At 45.1% G+C, this 19861-nt stretch overlaps 1 protein-coding gene across 1 annotated transcript in view; it reads right to left on the bottom strand.

The window, feature by feature from the left end:
• The window catches only part of GALNT2 (polypeptide N-acetylgalactosaminyltransferase 2), a 178926-nt gene that overhangs the window by 33218 nt on the left and 125847 nt on the right, over window positions 1–19861 (bottom strand). Inside the window, exons 4-6 of the mRNA XM_081252175.1 lie at window positions 5211–5309; window positions 4906–4973; window positions 4579–4644 (exon numbers count right to left, since the gene is read on the bottom strand). Of these exons, the coding sequence (XP_081108301.1) occupies window positions 4579–4644; window positions 4906–4973; window positions 5211–5309 (233 nt within the window). The remainder of the gene's footprint in view (window positions 1–4578; window positions 4645–4905; window positions 4974–5210; window positions 5310–19861) is intronic.

Below are 19861 nucleotides of genomic sequence, written 5' to 3'. Positions count from 1 at the left end.
GCGAGAGGAAACGACCCATAACATACAAGGAATCAACAATAAGCTGACAGCTACATTCTAAACAGAAAAACAGAGGCCAGAAGACATTGGAATGACATTTTCAGAGTGCTGAAAGAAAAACTAACGGTCAACTCAGAATTCTATTCAGAGAAAATACTCTTCAGCAATAAAGGAGAAAGAAAGACTTTTCAGATAAACAGAAATTGAGAGATTTTATTGCCTACAAGAAAAAATAAAGTTCTAAACGTTCTCCAGGCTGAAGGGAAATGACACTAGATGGAAACCTGAATCTGTGGGGAAAAAATGAAGTTACTAGAAACGAAAAATACGAGGATAAATTTTAGAGTTCATTTATACATTCTAATTTCTTTATAACTGATTATTTAAAGCAAACATTTTAACACTGCACTGTGTGGTTTAAAACATCATTAACAACATATGAAGGAAACCACATGACAACAGCAGTACACAGGACAGGGAACAGAAATGGAATTAAACTGTTGCAAGATTCTTACATTTAAGGTAAAGTTGTATGGACTCTAAATAGACTGTTATAAGTTAAAGATGCATGTTGTAATCCTCAGAGAAACCACTAAAAGAAATGTATAGCTAAAAAGCTATGAAAAAAATTAAAATAGAACAGTAAAAAAAAAAAAACAAACCCCAAAACACAAAACATCACTTCAAACTACATTACAAAGCTATAGTAATCAAAACAGTATGGCCTTGGCATAAAAACAGGCACATAAATCAATGGGATAAATGGAGAGCCCAGAAATAAACACACACACATATGGCCATTAATTTACAACAAAGGAACCAAGAATACACAATGGGGAAAGGACAGTCTATTCAATAAATGGTGTTGGGAAACTGGACACATGCAAAAAAATGAAACTGGACCCCATCTTACAACACACACAAAAGTCAACTCAAAATGGATTAGAGACTTGAACGTTAAGACCTGAAACCATAAAACTCCTAGAAGAAAATATAGGTAAGCTCCTTGACATCAGTGGTGGCAATAATTTTTTTTTTTTTTTTTTTTTTTACTTTTTATTTTATATTGGAGTATAGCCGATTAACAATGTTGTGATAGTTTCAGATGCACAGCAAAGGGACTCGGCTATACATATGCATGTACCCATTCTCCCCCAAACTCCCCTCACTATACAGACTGAATTTCAAGGTAAACCAATAGCTGATAGGGGAAAGTTTTTTTTTTTACTTTTTATTTTATATTGGAGTATAGCCGATTAACAATGTTGTGATAGTTTCAGATGCACAGCAAAGGGACTCGGCTATACATATGCATGTACCCATTCTCCCCCAAACTCCCCTCCCATCCAGGCTGGGTGGCAATAATTTTTTTAATTTGACACCAAAGCAAAGGCAGCAAAAGCAAAAGTAAGCAAACGGGATTACATCAAACTAAAAAGCTTCTGCAGAGCAAAAAAAAAGTATTCACAAAATGAAAAGGCAACCTATGGAATGGGAGAAAGTATTTGCAAATCATATAACTGATAAGAGATTAATATCCAAAATATATAAAGAACTCATACAACTCAACAGCAAAAACAAAAACAAAAGCAAAATAATCGGATTAAAAATGGGCAGAGGAATTTAAAGACTTTTCTTTCCAAAGAAGACGTATAAATGGACAACAGGTCCATGAAAAGGTGTTCAACATCACTAATCATCAGGGGCTTCAAACCAAAACTACAATAAGATATCACCTCACACTTGTCAGAATGGCTGTCATCAAAAAGACAAGAGATATCAAGTGTTGGTGAGGATGTGGAGAAAGGGGAACCCTTGTGCACTGTTGGTGGGAATGTAAATTGGTGCAGCCACTGTGGAGAACAGTATGGAGGGTCTTCAAAAATTAAAAGTAAAACTACCATATGATCCAGCAATTCCAAGGAAATAAAACCACTATCTTGAAGAGATGTCTGCACACCCATGTTCACTGTAGCATTATTTACAATAGCCAAAACATGGAAGTGTATTCAAAAGCTGCTAAGAGAGTAGATCTTAAAAAGTTCTCATCACAAGAAAAAATATTTGCCACTGTGTGAGGTGATGGGTGTTAACTAAACTTAGTGTGGTGGGGCTTCCCTGGTGGCGCAGTGGTTGAGAGTCCGCCTGCCGATGCAGGGGACACGGGTTCGTGCCCCGGTCCAGGAAGATCCCACGTGCCACGGAGCAGCTGGGCCCATGAGCCATGGCCGCTGAGCCTGCGCGCCCGGAGCCTATGCTCCGCAATGGGAGAGGCCACAACAGTAAGAGGCCTGCGTACCGCAAAAAAAAAAAAAAACTTAGTGTGGTGATCACTTCACAACATATACATATATCAAATCATTATGTTGTAAATCTCACACAGTGTTATATGTCAATTATATCTCAATAAACTGGAAAAAATAAATTAATCAGGCAGGACAGTGGGAATGGAGGAATAAAAAGCACACAGGACAAATAGAGAACTTGGCCTATGAACACGGTTTTGGCTCCACTACCATTATTAAATAGTTGGATGACCTTGAAAAAGACACTTAACCTCTTTCAGCTTTAATATTTCCATCTGCACAACAAGAAGGACTAGGTTTTCAACCTTCAAAGTACATCAGTATTATTGAAATGCAGATGTCCAGGCCCCACCCCTAGAAAAACAAAAATTTTTATTCAATTGTGGGTCAGGTCAAGGCATGGTCTTCTTTTATTTTTTTAAAATTATTTTTATTTACTTATTTTTTTTCGGTACGTGGGCCTCTCACTGTTGTGGCCTCTCCCGTTGCGGAGCACAGGCTCTGGACGCGCAGGCTCAGCGGCCATGGCTCACGGGCCCAGCTGCTTCACAGCATGTGGGATCTTCCCGGACCGGGGCATGAACCCATGTCCCCTGCATCGGCAGGCGGACTCTCAACCACTGCGCCACCAGGGAAGCCCCATAGTCTTCTTTTAAATTCCCCAAGTGATTGTAATGAATAGCCAGATTAAGAACTGCTGGCACAATTAAATCCCCAGCACTAAATGAACCCAAGGCCATGATTTTATGCAACGGATTTTCTCTGTCACCTAGTAGCATTGCTATGGGCATTTGTGTATACGTTTAACTGTTTGGGATACACACACACAAGCACACATACATTTGTGTGTGTGTATTTCCTCACTCGACTGTCACATTCCTCACTTGTTCCATATAGTTCTACCGTAATCTGGCTTCCCACAGCTGCCTCTCTTCATTCCTTCCCAAAACAATGCCTCCCTCAATGTGGGTTCTTACCCACAAGAACAGCCTAACGTAAAGCAAATGCACAATTTATATTTAGAAGGACTGCTTTTGATTTCTAAGCAGGTTAAAGGCCCTCTCTGAAAGCTAGCACGTGGTTTGTCAGTTACAAAATGCCCACATGACAGCTAATTTCTTTCTTTTATTCCCTCCTCCCGCCTCATCTTCTTTTTTTTCCCCTGTGCCAGCAGACACTGGGTTTGAATTCAACAAGTTATCATGTAGTTTCTTTAGGGGCAAATACAATGCAAGATTCTGGTTTAATCTCAGCTTGGGGGGCAGATGTGAGTCCAGCAAACAGCTTGCTTAGGGGCAATGCTGACCCCATTGTTTATGCATCTTGAACATCTGGATTGATGACCTTAGTTGGTTAAAATACGGTGTTGATGACATCGCCCTAACGGGCTCACCCACTTTATTGACTGATGAGATTCTTGCTAAGAAAAACTGTATTTCCCGACTCCAGCTGGATTGCACAGGGGACCAGAAGAAAGACAATGTTCGCTGACCAAAAGGCATAGCCACCACTCCAGGATCAACAGTCATCCTCAAACGGCAAAAACGGCACATGTTTTAAAGCTCTGCCATTTTCCTACAGAGAGATTTCTCAGGACCATGGAGGCGCTGAGAATCCAGCCACCAGCTCTGTACCAGCATGGATGCGCTGGATGTTAATTACATTATGAGTCTGGCTTCCTTTCCAGACCCTTGAAAGTAATGCTTTCCTCTCTGGAGCTTCTCTTATAACTACCAATAAAGTGGACTCGATGAGCCCAGCTCCAGCAAAGAGAAGACTGACAGCAGGTTTCGAGGCTGGCATTTGCCAAATCCAGTAAGCACGTAATGCTGGTGCTCTTTCCCTTGTTTTGGATGGTTCACCTTGGGCAGGCTGTCAAACTGGAACCCCCGTTATTTTATCAGATGCCTGCAGCATGGAGTCATTAAAGTTCTCATTGCTAAATCTCTGTTTTTCTTCTAAATTCTAGTACTCAAGGGACTGATAAGACTTGTAGGTTGTGAAAGAAAGAGAGAAGCCAGTTTTCTAAATACATAAATAAAAGCGTAAGCTGAACTCTTGCCCTGGTGCACAAACAATTTCAATTAGTTAAGCTTTCGATATCCTTCCTAGGTTTGCTAGGAGAGGCTCCCAAGAGGCTCTGTTGGAGGAAGGCAGACAAAACACGAGACAGTTCATTGTTCTTGGAGCTGAAACGCTTCTTCACATTATTACTGGGCTCAGGAAAAGTCAGAATTCAACTGTCTTGGTACTGAACTGAGAAAAGTCTTACCTTCTCGCCGATCATTTCTGAGAACCCGCACTTTCTCAATTTTCCCCAAGAGTGCCCCGTCTTCCGCTAGGAAAAGAAAAGAAGCAAAGCTTTTGAACCTCAAGTTAACTAGCGGAGGGCCCGGTGGGCAGGGACGGTGATTCTCCATCACCTTCGGGCTGGTGAGCCCCTCGGGGCATCAGGGAGGCACCCTCTTTCTGCGGCCCCTACTTCCGGCCTTTTCTTGAAACTCGTGCTTAGCACCCACAGCCCAGGAAGGCTGGCACCCAGGAGAAGGGCCAGACGGAGGGGGGATGCTAGTGGGGGTGGAAATCGGCCTCTACTTACGGTCATTGCTGTAGTCGTCCACCAAAATGATTTCTTTTATCAGGCGGGGTGGGCTTTTCTTAAGCACGCTGAGAAAAGGCAGAAAGATAAAGCTGCAGGCATTTCAGGCTGTGACTGGGGTGTGCAATTCTCATCCCTTGGCCCCTGTGGGGCTGCACAGTCAGGTGACCTGTCTGCACCCCCAAAGACAGCCCCAGCCTGGCTGCGCTGGGGACCCGGCCCTTGTTCAGCATCCCTGCTGGGGGACGTCCCCTGCCCGCATGAGCGGCAGCGGGTGGGCAACGGATGGCAGCTGCTGGCCTCACCTGACCACTGTCCTCAGCAAGGCCGACCTGGCTTCATTGTGAAACGTGATCACCACGCTGGTGGCCGGCAGATCTACCCGCCACTGCTTCCGCTGACACCTGAAGGAGGAGAAAGAGCGACCTGGACGACAAGCCCGAACCAGCCCCGGCCAGGCGCGCCCCCGACAGTGCGGGCAGGTGGCCCTGCAGGACGGGCACTCGGGGTGGACCTGTCGTCTGCAGGGGGCCCTGGCCTATTCCGAGATACAGTGACAAGGGGACATAAGGACACAGAAAAACACAACCAGAGCAACATTTTAAAAGATGAGAGATTTCAGTGAAAAGTAACATATTGAGAACATCTTTCTAACATGTTGAAAAAAAAAGTGTGTTTCAAAACAGTGAAATCCCATTTAGTCTCACATGCAGATACACCTCTATAGATGTGCTTTTCACAGTTCACAGTGGTTATTTCTGAGGGGTGGAACCAACTGTGCACCGCTGCTCTTTTCTCATTTCCTACTTTGCCTGCAGCAAGCACGTGGACCGTTGGGATTCTTCCCAAAGTTGTATGTGGAACCTGGCACTAACCCACTGACGGCTCCCCCGATCCTGGAATGCAGGACACATGCCCCTCACCTCGCCAGACTGCCTCCACACGACACGTAGGTGACAGCGGTGCAGGCTGCCGTGAGCGAAGGAAGGATGGGTGGGCGTCTGAGCCCGTCGGCTCCCCCTCCCACTTGCGGCAGTACTGAAAGAACCCAGGACCGCTCTGAATAAAGTCGATTCAGGCCTGCAAACTATGGGCAGATTACAACAGGCACTTGTCACGTCTGGTCCCTGCAGACAGACACAAGGCTGCCACGGCCCTGAATGGCTGCTTGAAAACACAGGACGCTATAGCCCTAGGTTGAAGATGCTGAGGCATCACCCACTAGGCGACAGAAAGGACTCGTAAAGGGAGACTGGGCTCTGCAGAACCCATCATTAAGGGACCCTTCAATCCCCTGAAGGCTCCATGAACTTGAAGAACATCCCAGTGTAGAGGTGATGCTCCCATGAGACAACAAGACCCCCGGGCGGGCTTACAGCTCGCGAGGACGTCTGTGAACAGTCAAATCGTGGCGTGAGTGCACTCAGGGAGTTACCAGGCTGGTGGTACTACTGAAGCCGGGAGGGGGAAGGGGTGGGACGGACAGCTAAAGTATCTTTGGCCTCTGGAAGCAGTTCTCAACCAGTAATTTTGTACCCAAGGTGGAGAGGGTGACGGTCTTGCCTGCAGTAGGGTAGGGAACACCAGCCGGCGCCCAGGACGTGGTCCCTCCAGGCTGCGCTCACCATCTGGGGGTCCCTGCACTGGTGTCACTTCAGTGGTTTCCACTGGAGAAGCTGGAAAACCTTCCATGGGGCCAATACATCTTCAAGAACTTGTTTTACTCTTTAGCTCTTAATGGAATTGACCACAGCTATAAGTGACCTGCTCCCAGAATTAAAGGTATCTATCTTAACTGCGAAATCAGTAGGAAAAGGAGAAAGAGTTAAAAAAAAATCTTTGGTGCTCAGCTGCGCCTCAGAGGAAAAGTCAACAGACGCTGATTTTCCCTCGTGACTGGTAAAACTACTTCAGAGAGCAAATTCTGAAAATGAGCAAGAAAAGCAGCAAAATTAAAAAGCAATTAGGTCAGATCACAAAATGGGCTTCTTTTGTTTATGTTAGTTATGTAGATAGCTGGATTTTAATTAACCATGAGAAAACAACATAATATACCAGTCGCTGTTGTTTGGGAAAAGAATGAATTCTGGAATTACTGTTGTTGATCATTATAGCTCCTGACGGCTAACTATTTAATGACAAGTAGATTGATAAGGCTGGGGTTTTGTTGTTGTTGTTGTTGTTGTTTAATTTCAAGAATTCGCCAATTGTTAGATTAAGGAAGTAATAAGTAAGACTCTGCAAGGTTCAACTGTAAACAAATTACCAATGAATGTCATTCCCAAGAACCCAATCTGTAATGCTAATGAAATAAGAACCCCAGAATAGGACGCCCGCCCTCTGCCATCAGGCCCCAACCCACCCAGTGGCGAGGGCTGAGCTGAGCAGACAGCGCTGAATGACTTGCTGAGCTCGGGCTGGAGCAGCCACGTGAGAATCAAAAGGAGAGAAGGAAGCATTTTTCAGGCTCAAATCATAGTAAACTCAGCCGATCCAATCAGGTCCTATTCTCTCATTTTCTGTTTCTCTGCAGGAAGCCTCGTCTCCCAAGAGCACTTGGAATTCTCAAGGGGCTCTGGAAACAGTTTTCAGAACACACAGGGCTGCTGCATTCACATAGTTTTATTAAAACTCCATAACATAGGGCATCAGGCACCTAGTTTTGCTAGGAACTGGCGATCAGGAAATTTCAGAGGTATATCCCATTTCTAAGGTAAAGAGGGATGACAAGTAAAGACTGAGGAGTATCTTATACCCCGTGAGTCTGAGTGTTATAGCTTAGTATATGAATTCAGATCCTAAGTCCATACACTGTGCCAAGATAAAAGGGGGTGGTGGTATTTGAAGAATTTCTTTAAAAAGAAACAGAAGAAATCTTGCATGTAAAGAGCGCTGTCCCTGCCAAGCAGAATTCTCTGCTCCGGAGCTGGGGGAAGAACACCCGCCTGATAGAGAAATCTGCCAGGAGAGCTGGCTGCCGGGGGGCACCTTCATCCTTGAGCTTCTTTGGGAACTGACAGAAGCTGGGGTTTATTTGGAGTCAGCATCAGGGAGAGTCTGCAGTCAGTTCTGTTCTCCCTCCCGGACGATGCAGCTGAAGCAGCGTGATGCTGAAGATGGGCTTTGGGTCAAGTTCACTTGGGTTTCCAAGGGTCATTCTGGTAACTCCCTGTCCAGTAAAATGGGGACTTGAAAAAACTGGACACAGTGATTTTTTTAAAATCTCTAATTTAGCTTTAAATTTCTCTGAGACTAGATGGCCATCAAATCTGAATTCTGCATCAGCTGAGGTCAAGTGCAGGGGGCTCCTGAGCCCTCGGGGTGCAGAACGAACCCGGGGAGGCTTGTCTCTGACGCAGATGCTACACTTGCAGTTGGTCAAGACACTGATGACACAATCAAACACACGTCCTCAGACTGGGAAGCTAGAGGCTCTGTTTAATACGGTGGAAGGCTGCTCCGTGGTGTGGAGAGGGGCACAGAAACACACCCTCTACCCCACGCCCCCAGGGTGCCTCCCCAGCCCCACCCCAGCTCCTCTGGCCTGTGGTAGCCTTGGTAACTGAGTGATCTGAGGCACTTCATCCCTGTAAATCATTTCTTTTTAATATGTTATTATTCTTTTTTTTTTAATTAAAAAAATTTTTTTGACTGCACTGTGTGGCATGTGGGATCTTAGTTCCCCGACCAGGGATCGAACCCGTGCCCCCTGCAGTGGAAGCGCAGAGTCTTAACCACTGGACCACCGGGGAAGCCTGGCCCTTACAATCTTGCCTGGTTGTTGGGACAATCAAATAGCAAAGAAGGTCTCTGAATACTGGAAAGGTCCCTGTCGTCCTAATGAGAGTTACCATATGCACGTGGCAGCTGTGTGCCAACAGTGCCTGTGGGGATTACCTAGGCATCTTTCCCACCCCTCTGAAGCCAGCAGGGTCCCCAGAGAGGGATGTGTAGACCCCACGACCCTAAGCATTCAATACCCAGCCTGTGTTCTGATCATGCTCTGGAGGCCCCCGTAGGAGGAAACCTCTGGCAAATGGGGACCCTAAGTGTCAGTCTCCACGGCAGCGACTTCTTACTGTGTATCCACAGCAGGTCTTCCCACCATGTCTCAGCTTCCCAGGAGACACCTCAAGGGGAGACACCAGGATCAGTCACGGTATTTCAAGGTTCCGGTTGTTGTCATATGCATTTCTCTTTACAAATTATTAAACAGGCATTCTGGATTCATTCAGCCTATGATTTTAGTCTGAGTGTGCCCCTGAGAGAAAATTTAGCTTTGATTTGTTGACAACAAAGCAAAGCAAAGCAAAGCATGGGGGAAAAAAATAAACAAGCAAAAAAAAAAAATGTATTTCCCTGGGTTCACAAAGCTAAGGATCAAGTCTTGGATCGTGATCAACTCAGTGTGGTAACGAATGTCCTGTGGCCTGTTGGGGAGAGAGGCAGCTGGCCTGTTTTTCCCCGGTCGTCACCCCCATCATTGTGGTTATGTGTGCAAGATATTTCAAACATAAAACCTAGAAGATGGGGCTTCCCTGGTGGCGCAGTGGTTGAGAGTATGCCTGCTGATGCAGGGGACACGGGTTCGTGCCCCGGTCCGGGAAGATCCAACATGCCGCAGAGCGGCTGGGTCCATGAGCCATGGCCACTGAGCCTGTGCGTCCGGAGCCTGTGCTCCGCAGCGGGAGAGGCCACAACAGTGAGAGGCCCGCGTACCACAAAAAAAAAAAACCCAAAAAACAAAAAACCTAGATGTCATACAAGTGCCCATGTACCCTCCACTCAGCTTTTTCAAATCTTAATATTTTGCATCCTTGGCATTTGATGCAGATTTTTCTTTTAGCATGCTTCAAAGTTTTATTTTACTGTTATTGAGAGTGCCACAAAGAACTGTTTTTTTTGTTTTTGTTTTTTTTTTGGCTGCGCTGGGTCTTCGTTGCGGCACGTGGGGCTCTTCATTGCAGTCTTCTCTCTAGTTGAGGCGTGCATGCGGGCTCAGTAGTCGTGGCACGTGGGCTCAGTTGCCCTGCGGCATGTGGGATCTTAGTTCCCTGACTAGGGATCGAACCGGCGCCCCCTGCATTGGAAGGCAGATTCTTAACCACTGGACCACCAGGGAAGTCCCTGATTCAGATTTTAAAATGAAACAAAACCTGACATGTAATAGTTGTAGTCCTGGTATGTCCTTCCCACCTCAAATCCCATCTTCACCAGCAGTAACCACTACCCTAAATTTGATACATCAGTATTCCTATGTATGTTTTCAACGAACTACATGTGTACATCTGCACAAATAACATAGAGTGGTGTTCTGCATATATTCAAAACGTGTATGGGTGACACTGCACTGTGGTTTGCTTTCTCCGCCTTTGGGAACGTACCTGTTTTGACACGCACGGCTCTATTTCATTCACACCCACTGCTGCACAGCTGTCCCTTGTAGGAACACACCACATCCAATCCCTTTCTGCTGATGGCCAATTTCTCTCCGTTAGGAGTACTGCAGCCATGGACACTGTCTTTTTACATATGTGAGAAAGTTTCTCTGCATCATTTGCCCACAGGTAGGACTACGAGATTTACTTGATTCAACAAGCTGATCTCCAAAGACTGTTCCCAGCTTCATCTCATCCACAAGGGTACACACGGCTCCATATTCCCACCATCTCTTGATAGCATCAGATTTTTACATTTTGCCCACCAGGTTGGTATGAAATAGCCTCTTATTATTCTAGTTTTCATTTCCCTGATTACTAGTGAGGGCACACATCTTTTCATGTTTATGAGCTGATTAGATAGTTTCTGCTGTTAATTGCCTGCTCATACCCTTGTCCACTTTCTGTTAGGTTTTTAATCATTATTATTATTTTAATAAATTTATTTATTTAATTTTTTGGCTGTGTTGGGCCTTCATTTCTGTGCGAGGGCTTTCTCTAGTTGAGGCGAGCGGGGGCCACTCTTCATCGTGGTGAGCGGGACTCTCACTATCGCGGCCTCTCTTGTTGTGAAGCACAGGCTCCAGACGCGCAGGCTCAGTAGCTGTGGCTCACGGGCCCAGTTGCTCCGCGGCATGTGGGATCTTCCCAGACCAGGGCTGGAACCCGTGTCCCCTGCACTAGCAGGCAGACTCTCAACCACTGCGCCACCAGGGAAGCCCCATCATTATTATTTGATGACAGGAATTTATATATTCTGGATAGTATCCTTTGTCAGCCATATGCACTGCAAAAATCTTCAAGTCTGTGGCAGATCCTGTAATTCTGTTTACGATGTCTTCTGTCAAACATATTTTTAAATTTTGATTTCTCAAACTGTGGCCCTGGGGTAATGTTCAGAAAAAGGGTTTCAACCTAAGGTCTCTAATATAATTTAGTAGATTTTCTTCCAAATGTTTTAACTTTTACAAATGCTTTTAACATTGAGGTTACCCATCTACCTGCCTAGACATATTTTTATGAATGATATGACTAAGTAATCTCATTTTTTCCCGTATGGTCAGTCTGTTGTCCCAGTGTCATTGATGGTTTACTACGTCACTGCCGACTTGTGCTGTCACTGCTGTCACACCACATTTTATGTGTGTCCACCGACCCCTGGTCCACTTCTGCTCTGTGCATCTCTCTGTACTCGTCCCCCACTGCTGCCTGGCTGTGGCTCTGAAGTAGGCCTTCACATCTGACAGGTAAGCTGATCCCCATGTGCTGTTCCTCAAGACTTTACTGGCTATTTGTGGCCTCCTGCTTTTCCTTACGAATTTAAGGATCAGGTCTTTAAGCACTGTATGATACTGCACTGAATTTATAGATTAATTTGAAGGGAATTATTATAATAATTTCTTTATAATATTGAGGGTTTTTTTAACGTCCTTCAGTTATGTTTCGTAATTATCTAATTTTCTCCACAAAAGCCTTACACATCGTGTGTTGCATTTGCTCTTAAGAGCCTCACAGTTCTGTTGCTACAGTGCACGGGGTCTCTCCTCTTACATTTGCTCACAGGCCACTGCTGGCCCTGGCTTGTGTCTGTGGACCCTGCACTCAGCAACCTCACTGAGCTCTCTTAGTTCTGAGAATTTGTAGGTTCTCTTGGATTTTTTCATTCATCAATTCATCCACATTTTGTCCTTTTCTTTACACTTCTTCTACATCTGCAGTTCTTGTCTTAATAAGGCGCTGCTCATGGCGTGCAACACAACATGCAATAAAAAAGGTGGTAGAGAACACCCTTGTCCTGGTCCCATCTTCAAGGTGAATGCAATTAGATTTTCATGAAGTGTAATGTTTGCCATAGATGTTTAATAGACACCTTTAATCAGGTTAAGGAAATTCCCTTACAAGTGCTAAATTTTATGATTTTTTTCCCTTGCATTTATTAGGGGGATCATATAGCTTTTCTCCTTTAATCTATTGAGAAAGAATAGTATATTAATATATCTCCTGCTGTTCTGTCATTCTTGCATTCCTAAAATAAACTCTACTTGGCTATGGTTTTTTTTTTTAAAAAAATAGAGCTATGTTAGATATGCTAGTATTGGGCTTTGAATTTTTTCAATCTGTAACCGTAACAGTAATCGATCTACAATTTTCTGTTCTTCTACTTTCTTTTTCCAGTTTCACAGCAAGGTACTCCTGCTCTCAAGAAGCAAACAGGGCAGCTTCCCCTCTTTTTCTAGAAATTCTCTAAAATAGTCTGTGTTATATGCAAACCCACTTGAGCCTTGTGAATCCGGGGAAGGCAAACTTTTTATTGCTGAAAAGGTCTTTCATGGCTTGTTTGTATTCATATTTTTCTATTTCTTGAATGACTCTGGTAATTTTCATGTTCCTAGAAAATTAAGCATTCCATATAAGTTTTAAATGTATTATATTTGCATAAAAGTATGCTTACAATTTTCTCACGATCCTTACAAACTCTATCTATAGTTATATTTGCTCTTTTATTCCTGATATTATTTATAATTAATTAATTAATTAATTAATTAATTATTGGCTGCATTGGGTCTTCATTGCTGCGTGCGGGCTTTCTCTAGTTGGGGCGAGCGGGGGCTACTCTTCGTGGTGGTGCGCGGGCTTCTCATTGCGGTGGCTTCTCTTGTTGCTAAGCACAGGCTCTAGGCATGTGGGCTTCAGTAGTTGTGGCATGTGGGCTCAGTAGTTGTGGCTCACGGGCCCTAGAGTGCAGGCTCAGTAGTTGTGGAGCACGGGCTTAGATGCTCTGTGGCTCGTGGGATCTTCCCACACCAGGGATCGAACCTGTGTCCCCTGCATTGGCAGGCCAGATTCTTAACCACTGAGCCACCAGGGAAGCCTTCCTGATATTTTTTAATCGTAGTTTTTATTTTTATCAGTATTCTTAGAGATTTCTAATTTTTGAAAATCAAGCTTTATATTATCCTCTTATTGTTTCTTATTTTTCTAGTTCATTAATTTTTTCTTTTTCCTTCATTATTTCCTTCCTTCTATTTTGAGGTTTACCCTGGTTTTTTGTTTTTCTTTGTAACTTCTTGATTCACAGAGCTGCCCTACGGCTTTAAATCCAACTGAATTCAATCACTGGAGAAACAAAGGCAGTTCTGTACTCAACAGAGAGGAGGGTAGGCTGAACTGGGGAGAGGTGCCAGTAGGTGTAATGAGTAGCTTTAACTCTGGGAAAGAGCGACATGGCACCTGCCTCTGCCCTGCACCAAGGTACACACGTAGGGCGGTGCCTGGGGAGTTGGACAGCAAACAGAGCTCTGGGCTGCTCTGACCTCAGTCTCTCCAGCAGACCCAGCACCTGAAAAGGTGCCAGTCTCCACGTGTACCCTCAGTCCAGGTGAGACAAACAAAAAGGGCTCGTTTGGGGGTCAAGCTCAGACGGCAGGGCCAGGAGGGTTCAAAAGCCAAAAGAGGGCTCTCCGGGTGGTGCAGTGGTTAGGAATCCGCCTGCCAGTGCAGGGAACATGGGCGCGGGCCCTGGTCTGGGAAGATCCCGCATGCCGCGGAGCAACTAAACCTGTGCACCATAACTACCGAGCCTGCGCTCTAGAGCCCACGAGCCACAACTAGTGAGCCCGCGTGCCACAACTATTGAGCCCGTGTGCCACAACTACTGAGCCTGTATGCCGCAACTACTGAGCCCGTGTGCCACAACTACTGAGCCCGCATGCCGCAACTACTGAGCCCTCACGCCTAGAGCCCGTGCTCCGCAACAAGAGAAGCCACCGCAATGAGAAGCCCGAGCACCGCAACAAAGAGTAGCCCCTGCTCACCGCAACTAGAGAAAGCCCACACACAGCAAAGAAGACCCAACGCAGCCAAAAATAAATAAATTAAATAAATTAAAAAAAAAAAAAGAACCGATCAAAGTAGACTGTCACTTCTCAGGCCCTCTGCCCCCTGCTTGTACATGGAGGTGTGTGTGTAGGGGTGTTACCACACAGGGACCCTGGGATGCAGGCTCTGAACAGCAGGTGACCCAGATGAGGCCCCGAATGCTCCTTCTGCTCCCTTGCCCTCACCCCCAGGGAATGCCGACATGATTTCCTTTTCAAAGGAAGAAAGGGGCAGGTCTGCTGTTTGAGTGATTGTGTCCTGGTAGCTGGACACAGCTGTCCCCACAGGAGGTGGAACTTCCCATACAAGCTGTGCAGCCGGGGGGCACCACCCGTCTGGAGCCAATCGTGGGCTGGGCACACTCATCAGGGAACGCCCTGCTTTGGCAGCTGCCCTGGCATGGACTCACGGTCACCACAAAGCTCGGACAGTTAGTGAGTGCCAGACTCTCCCAAGAGCATATTATTAACATGCAGACGCCTGGGCTCTGCCCACGTAAGTAGGTCTGGGTGATGCCTGGGGATCTGAGTTTTAGAAGCTCCCTCCCTGTGCTGCACCCCTCAAGTCCTCCCACCTAGAGAGTCGGGCCTAAGGCCTTTGAATAAGGCCCCAGCACTCAGGGCCCTTTGGAAGGAGATCAAGTCATAGCTGGAGGATGGATTCACGGCAACGGGGCCGTGCACCTGAAATGGGCCATCCCGCCCAGCTCTTCCGAGTAGGAAGAATCCTCAGAGCCTCAATCTCAGGTACGTCTGCTCCGACACAAGGAAAACAAGGGGTCAGTTTCATACTGCCATCTCCATGGGGCGTTTGCTCTGGAGGGTCTGGGGAGGATGGGCAGGCCGGGGGATAAAATGGGAGTTGGAAATGGAATTAAAATTTAAACAAAGCAGGAAGGGAAAAAAAGAAGGCTAACAGCTGTTGTATAATGTTCATTTAATTAAAATACACTCTTAATAATCCTTCAAACAGTGATAATGACCTAATATTCCACCTAATCAACTAAATTTCTGATCAGTTCTAATAGCTAAAGAGCTTATTCTACAGAGGTCTTTTAAAATGGAAGAGAACCAAATCCTAAGATATTTTAAAACCTCTGCAGGACCCATCTGGAATTAAGCTTCTTAAAAATCTAGTTGGCAGGAGGTTTGAGTAAGCCCCAGGAATCACGGCAGGTATGTCTCACTCTGAAATTCTCGGTCTGAAGTCGCGTTCTGGTGCCCTGCGCTGTGTCTGATACAGGAGTGTCTTCTTAAGGACCTACCCTTCCCAAGACACCAGAAAGGGGAGCCTGTCGTATTTACTGCTCTGCCTTTGAAGTCCTCCGATCCCCTGGAAAAGCCAAGGGTTCCAGAGGCGAAAAGGATAGCGGACAGTCCCGAGCACGGGCTCATTGCTGCGCAGTCACTGCAGCACCAGCCATGGAAAACACACACCACCCTGAACACACAGGGTCCTCCCCTCGCCCCGAGGGGGCGGACGTCAGGTTTCCACGTGCTGCTTCCAGCCAGCACCTTTTGGTGAAAGAGAGCTGTTTTCTCCTTCAACAAGCATCACCTGCCCTTTTGCCTCCAGTTTTACAGACACTAAATTTTAACTGACAACTTTTTCAAGAGTCAAGGGTTATTGAAAGTTGTGAATATAACAGCCGTGGATGAGGCCATCTGAACTTCCTAATCCCTCCAAGTTCACTTCAGGCAGGACCCCTGGCTCACCGCCGGGGGTGGGGTCAGTGCAGACAGAGGCCACCCAGTGCTTGAGCCTCTCACCCCTCCCGATGCCGGGAGCCGCCCTCTCGGGACGATGAGAGTTGCGGGTCCCTGCCCCCACCCCCAGACTCGGGGCATCTCCCGGAGCCTCAGTCTCCCTTCCGGACCGCGCACTCAGGTTTCCAAGCTACTCTCCGCACTGCTGTGAAAAGACGTGCTCCCTGCTGTCTCAACAGAGCCCCTCTGGGGCTTAGTCAGGGGCCTTCTTCTCTGCCCTGCGTCCTTCTCTTTCAGTCCTCCCCGCAAACCCAAGTCAAATAACTGACTTTGTGCGGCCACTTAGCAGTGGTTCTGACTTTTAAGGACGCTGATGTACTACCAAGGATGATGCTTTCGGGTACTTTTCAAAGACAGTTAACTGCACTATGTTGCTGGGTTTTTTATAATAAATTTATTTTATTTTTATTTATTTTTGGCTGTGTTGGGTCTTTGTTGCTGCGTATGGGCTTTCTCTAGTTGCAGTGATCGGGGGCTACTCTTCATTGTGGTGCGTGGGCTTCTCATGGCGGTGGCTTCTCTTGTTGTGGAGCACAGGCTCTAGGCACGCGGGGCTTCAGTAGTTGTGGCACGTGGGCTCACTAGCTGTGGCGCACGGGCTTAGTTGCTCTGCGGCACATGGGATCTTCCTGGACCAGGGCTTGAACCCATGTTCCCTGCACTGGCAGGGGGATTCTTAACGACTGCGCCACCAGGGAAGCCCCTGCTCTATGTTTTTGCTTGTTGTACAAAGATCAACTTTTCACTCAATGACACTGTTATTAGTAATCAAAGGTTGCATTGGACCCATTTCCTCACAAGGACGAAAGGCAAACAGATTGTCCTGTCACTGGATAAGTATTGATACAAGGATATAAACTGAAAGCAAAAGAGTCACTACTTTAATCCCCCTCCTTGGCCCCAGCCTATCAGGGTTCCATAGAAAGAAACGAACAAACACCCAGCACTTGGCTTGGCATGGCATGATCCCATCCACTCCAACAAAAGCCAGAATGATGTTTGGTTCCTTTAGACTTTGCTCATGTCAAGTGTAACTGCATCCTTTTGGACTCTCAGGAGAAAAAAAATTAACTTCTAGTTAATGACAGAATGATAAGGTTATTTGATATATGCTCCCTGACACTGACAGTTACCGATTTATGTTCGGTGCTTCTGACTCTATAACATCGTGGAATTTCTTCTGTACCCACCTGAAGAAGAGTACACCTATCTTGGTAACACAAAAATCATTCCCCTCTTGCTCCTTTCTTACAGATGTTGTTTTGGGTGAATTGCAGAGCCCCAGAGGTGAGTCCTGTTTGGCCAAAGACAAACTCCTTTCCCTAGCCCCTATCATGGTCACAAATAACCATGACTTAGTTCTGGCCAATGAACAGTAACAGAAAGTCTGCAGGGGGCGTCAAGAAAAGATGGATTTTGCTGATAAAAGCAGAGAGTCACTAAAGAAAAGGCCATTTCTGACCCCTTTGCTTCCTGCCTTGAAAGTGACCATGATGCATGGAGCTATGGCAGCCTTCTTGCAACCAGACGAGGCAAAAAGGATGAGGCAGAGAACCCAAAATGCGGAAGAGGGTGGTAAGGGAATCAGAAAGAGCTCCCAGCCCAGTTGAAGCAGCCTTAGAGGACGACCTCCAGACTTCATGTTAAACAATTTAATAAAACGTCCTTTTTGCTTTAAGTATCCTAACTGATAGAATAAAATAAACGAACAAAATCGGAATGGCTTCAGGCTTCTCAGTGACAGCACTGAACAGAAAACAGTGGAACAACGTATACAGAGTAAGGAAAAACAGACCCGCCGCAACAATTCTATGCGCTGTGAATTTACCATTCTTGTATGAAGGGAATGGAAAGCAGTTCTCAGGTAAGCAAGCCAGGGAAGTGTTTCAATTATCTGAGCCATGTGAAAAACCACATGAAGATCTACTCTCAAAATAAATAACTAAATAAACAAACCCAAGAACTCAACTTATGACATAAAAATGTTAGGATGCATTAAAACTATTTCAGCAGTATAGTCTAGTAGACGTGTGTAAATATGTTTATACAAATGAAAAGTTTCTTAAAAGAAGATACTTATATAAAATATAATTTTGTTAAATAATTACATAAAATATAATTTTAACAATAAACAGTATCTAAGTCCAGATAAATCAACAAAACTAGAAAGTGGGTGGGAGAAAGTATAAACATATTCATTCTTCATCTTAAAATATATGTGGTTTTATTCTTGGTATTTATTCTTAGCATTAAATCAACATTTCTCTAATTTTCAATGTTTTTGTTGAATTTTTGTAAACATGAAAAATTGCAACTAGTTGCATTAAATGTAGGAAACAAACTTTCTTAAGCCCTGGAGAAAAAAAAAACTAACAAAACTAAGGACCGGGCTTCCCTGGTGGCACAGTGGTTGAGAGTCCGCCTGCCGATGCAGGGGACACGGGTTCGTGCCCTGGTCCAGGAGGATCCCACATGCCGTGGAGCGGCTGGGCCCGTGAGCCATGGCCACTGAGCCTGCGTGTCCGGAGCCTGTGCTCCGCAGTGGGAGAGGCCACAACAGTGAGAGGCCCACGTATCGCAAAAAAAAAAAAAAAACCAAAAAACTAAGGACCAACAAAGTAGAACACATTTTCCATGTAAGAGAAGAATGAAAATGGTAGAAAAAGCAAGGAAGCAGGAAAAAGTAGAATGACATAAAAAATTAGATAAAAGACCAAACACGAAAATGGTTTTGTCCTATTAAACTTCAGACTGTCATGTTGATCTAAAAATAAAAATACAATACTAGGTTGCTTACAAGGGGCAAACCTAAATCAAAATGACACCCAAAAAATGAAACTCATAGAAGACAAAAACGGGACTTCCCTGGTGGTCCAGCGAGTAAGACTCTGTGCTCCCAATGCAGGGGGCGCGGGTTCGATCCCTGGTCAGGGAACTAAGATCCTGCATGCTGTGCAGTGTGGAAAAAAAAATTTTTCTTTTAAGTAAAACATATGGAGAAAAGGAAAACATAGATGCAATGCCAGAGAGTCATTCTATGCTAATAAAGGTACACAATATAATTTCTATTCCCCAAATCACTGTATTCAAACATATCCAGCAAACACTCAGAAATAAGCAGAAGTCACAAAATTGCAGCAGGCACTTCAAACTCTCCTGTCAAGTGGACGGTAATAAGAATCAAGGTTTTGAATGCAGTTAATCAGGTTGGTTTAATGCGTAAATTCTGAATTTTTGAAACAATGACAGACACTACTTGCCTTTAAAAAAAACACCCATCAAATATCGATTGACCCAGGGACAACAAGAGAAGCCACCGCAACGAGAAGCCCGCGCACCACAACAAAGAGTAGCCCCTGCTCGCCGCAACTAGAGAAAGCCAGTGTGCAGCAACGGAAGACCCAACACAGCCAAAAATAAAAAAATAAATAATAAATAAATAAATAAAAGAAAGCTAGATTTAAAATGTTTCCTATGTAGTACTGAGTGAAAAAAGTAGGCTGCCCAACAGCAACTGCAGTATCGTGTTGTTTATATAAAACGACATGCATCTAACTACTGGAGGATATAGGAGACAGTTCAGGAAGGATCTACTCTCTTAGCAATTTTCAAATACACCACATGGCAGTGTTAACTACATCACATCCCCCAGAACTTGTTTATCTTATAACTGGAAGTTTGTACCTTGTGATTACCTTTATCCAGTTCCTCTGCCTTCTACCCCTGCCTCTGGTAACCAAATCTTATCTCTTTTTCTATGAGTTTTTTTTTTTAAGAGTCCACATATAAGTGAGATCATACAATATTTGTTTTTCTCTGTCTGAATTATGTCACTTAGCATAATGCCCTCAAGGTCCATCCATGTAGTCACAA

The sequence above is a fragment of the Mesoplodon bidens genome, assembly GCF_964165515.1.
Source record: "Mesoplodon bidens genome assembly, chromosome: 1".
In the NCBI taxonomy this organism is placed as follows: domain Eukaryota; kingdom Metazoa; phylum Chordata; class Mammalia; order Artiodactyla; family Ziphiidae; genus Mesoplodon; species Mesoplodon bidens.
This window is presented reverse-complemented; position numbering and strand designations above follow the sequence as displayed.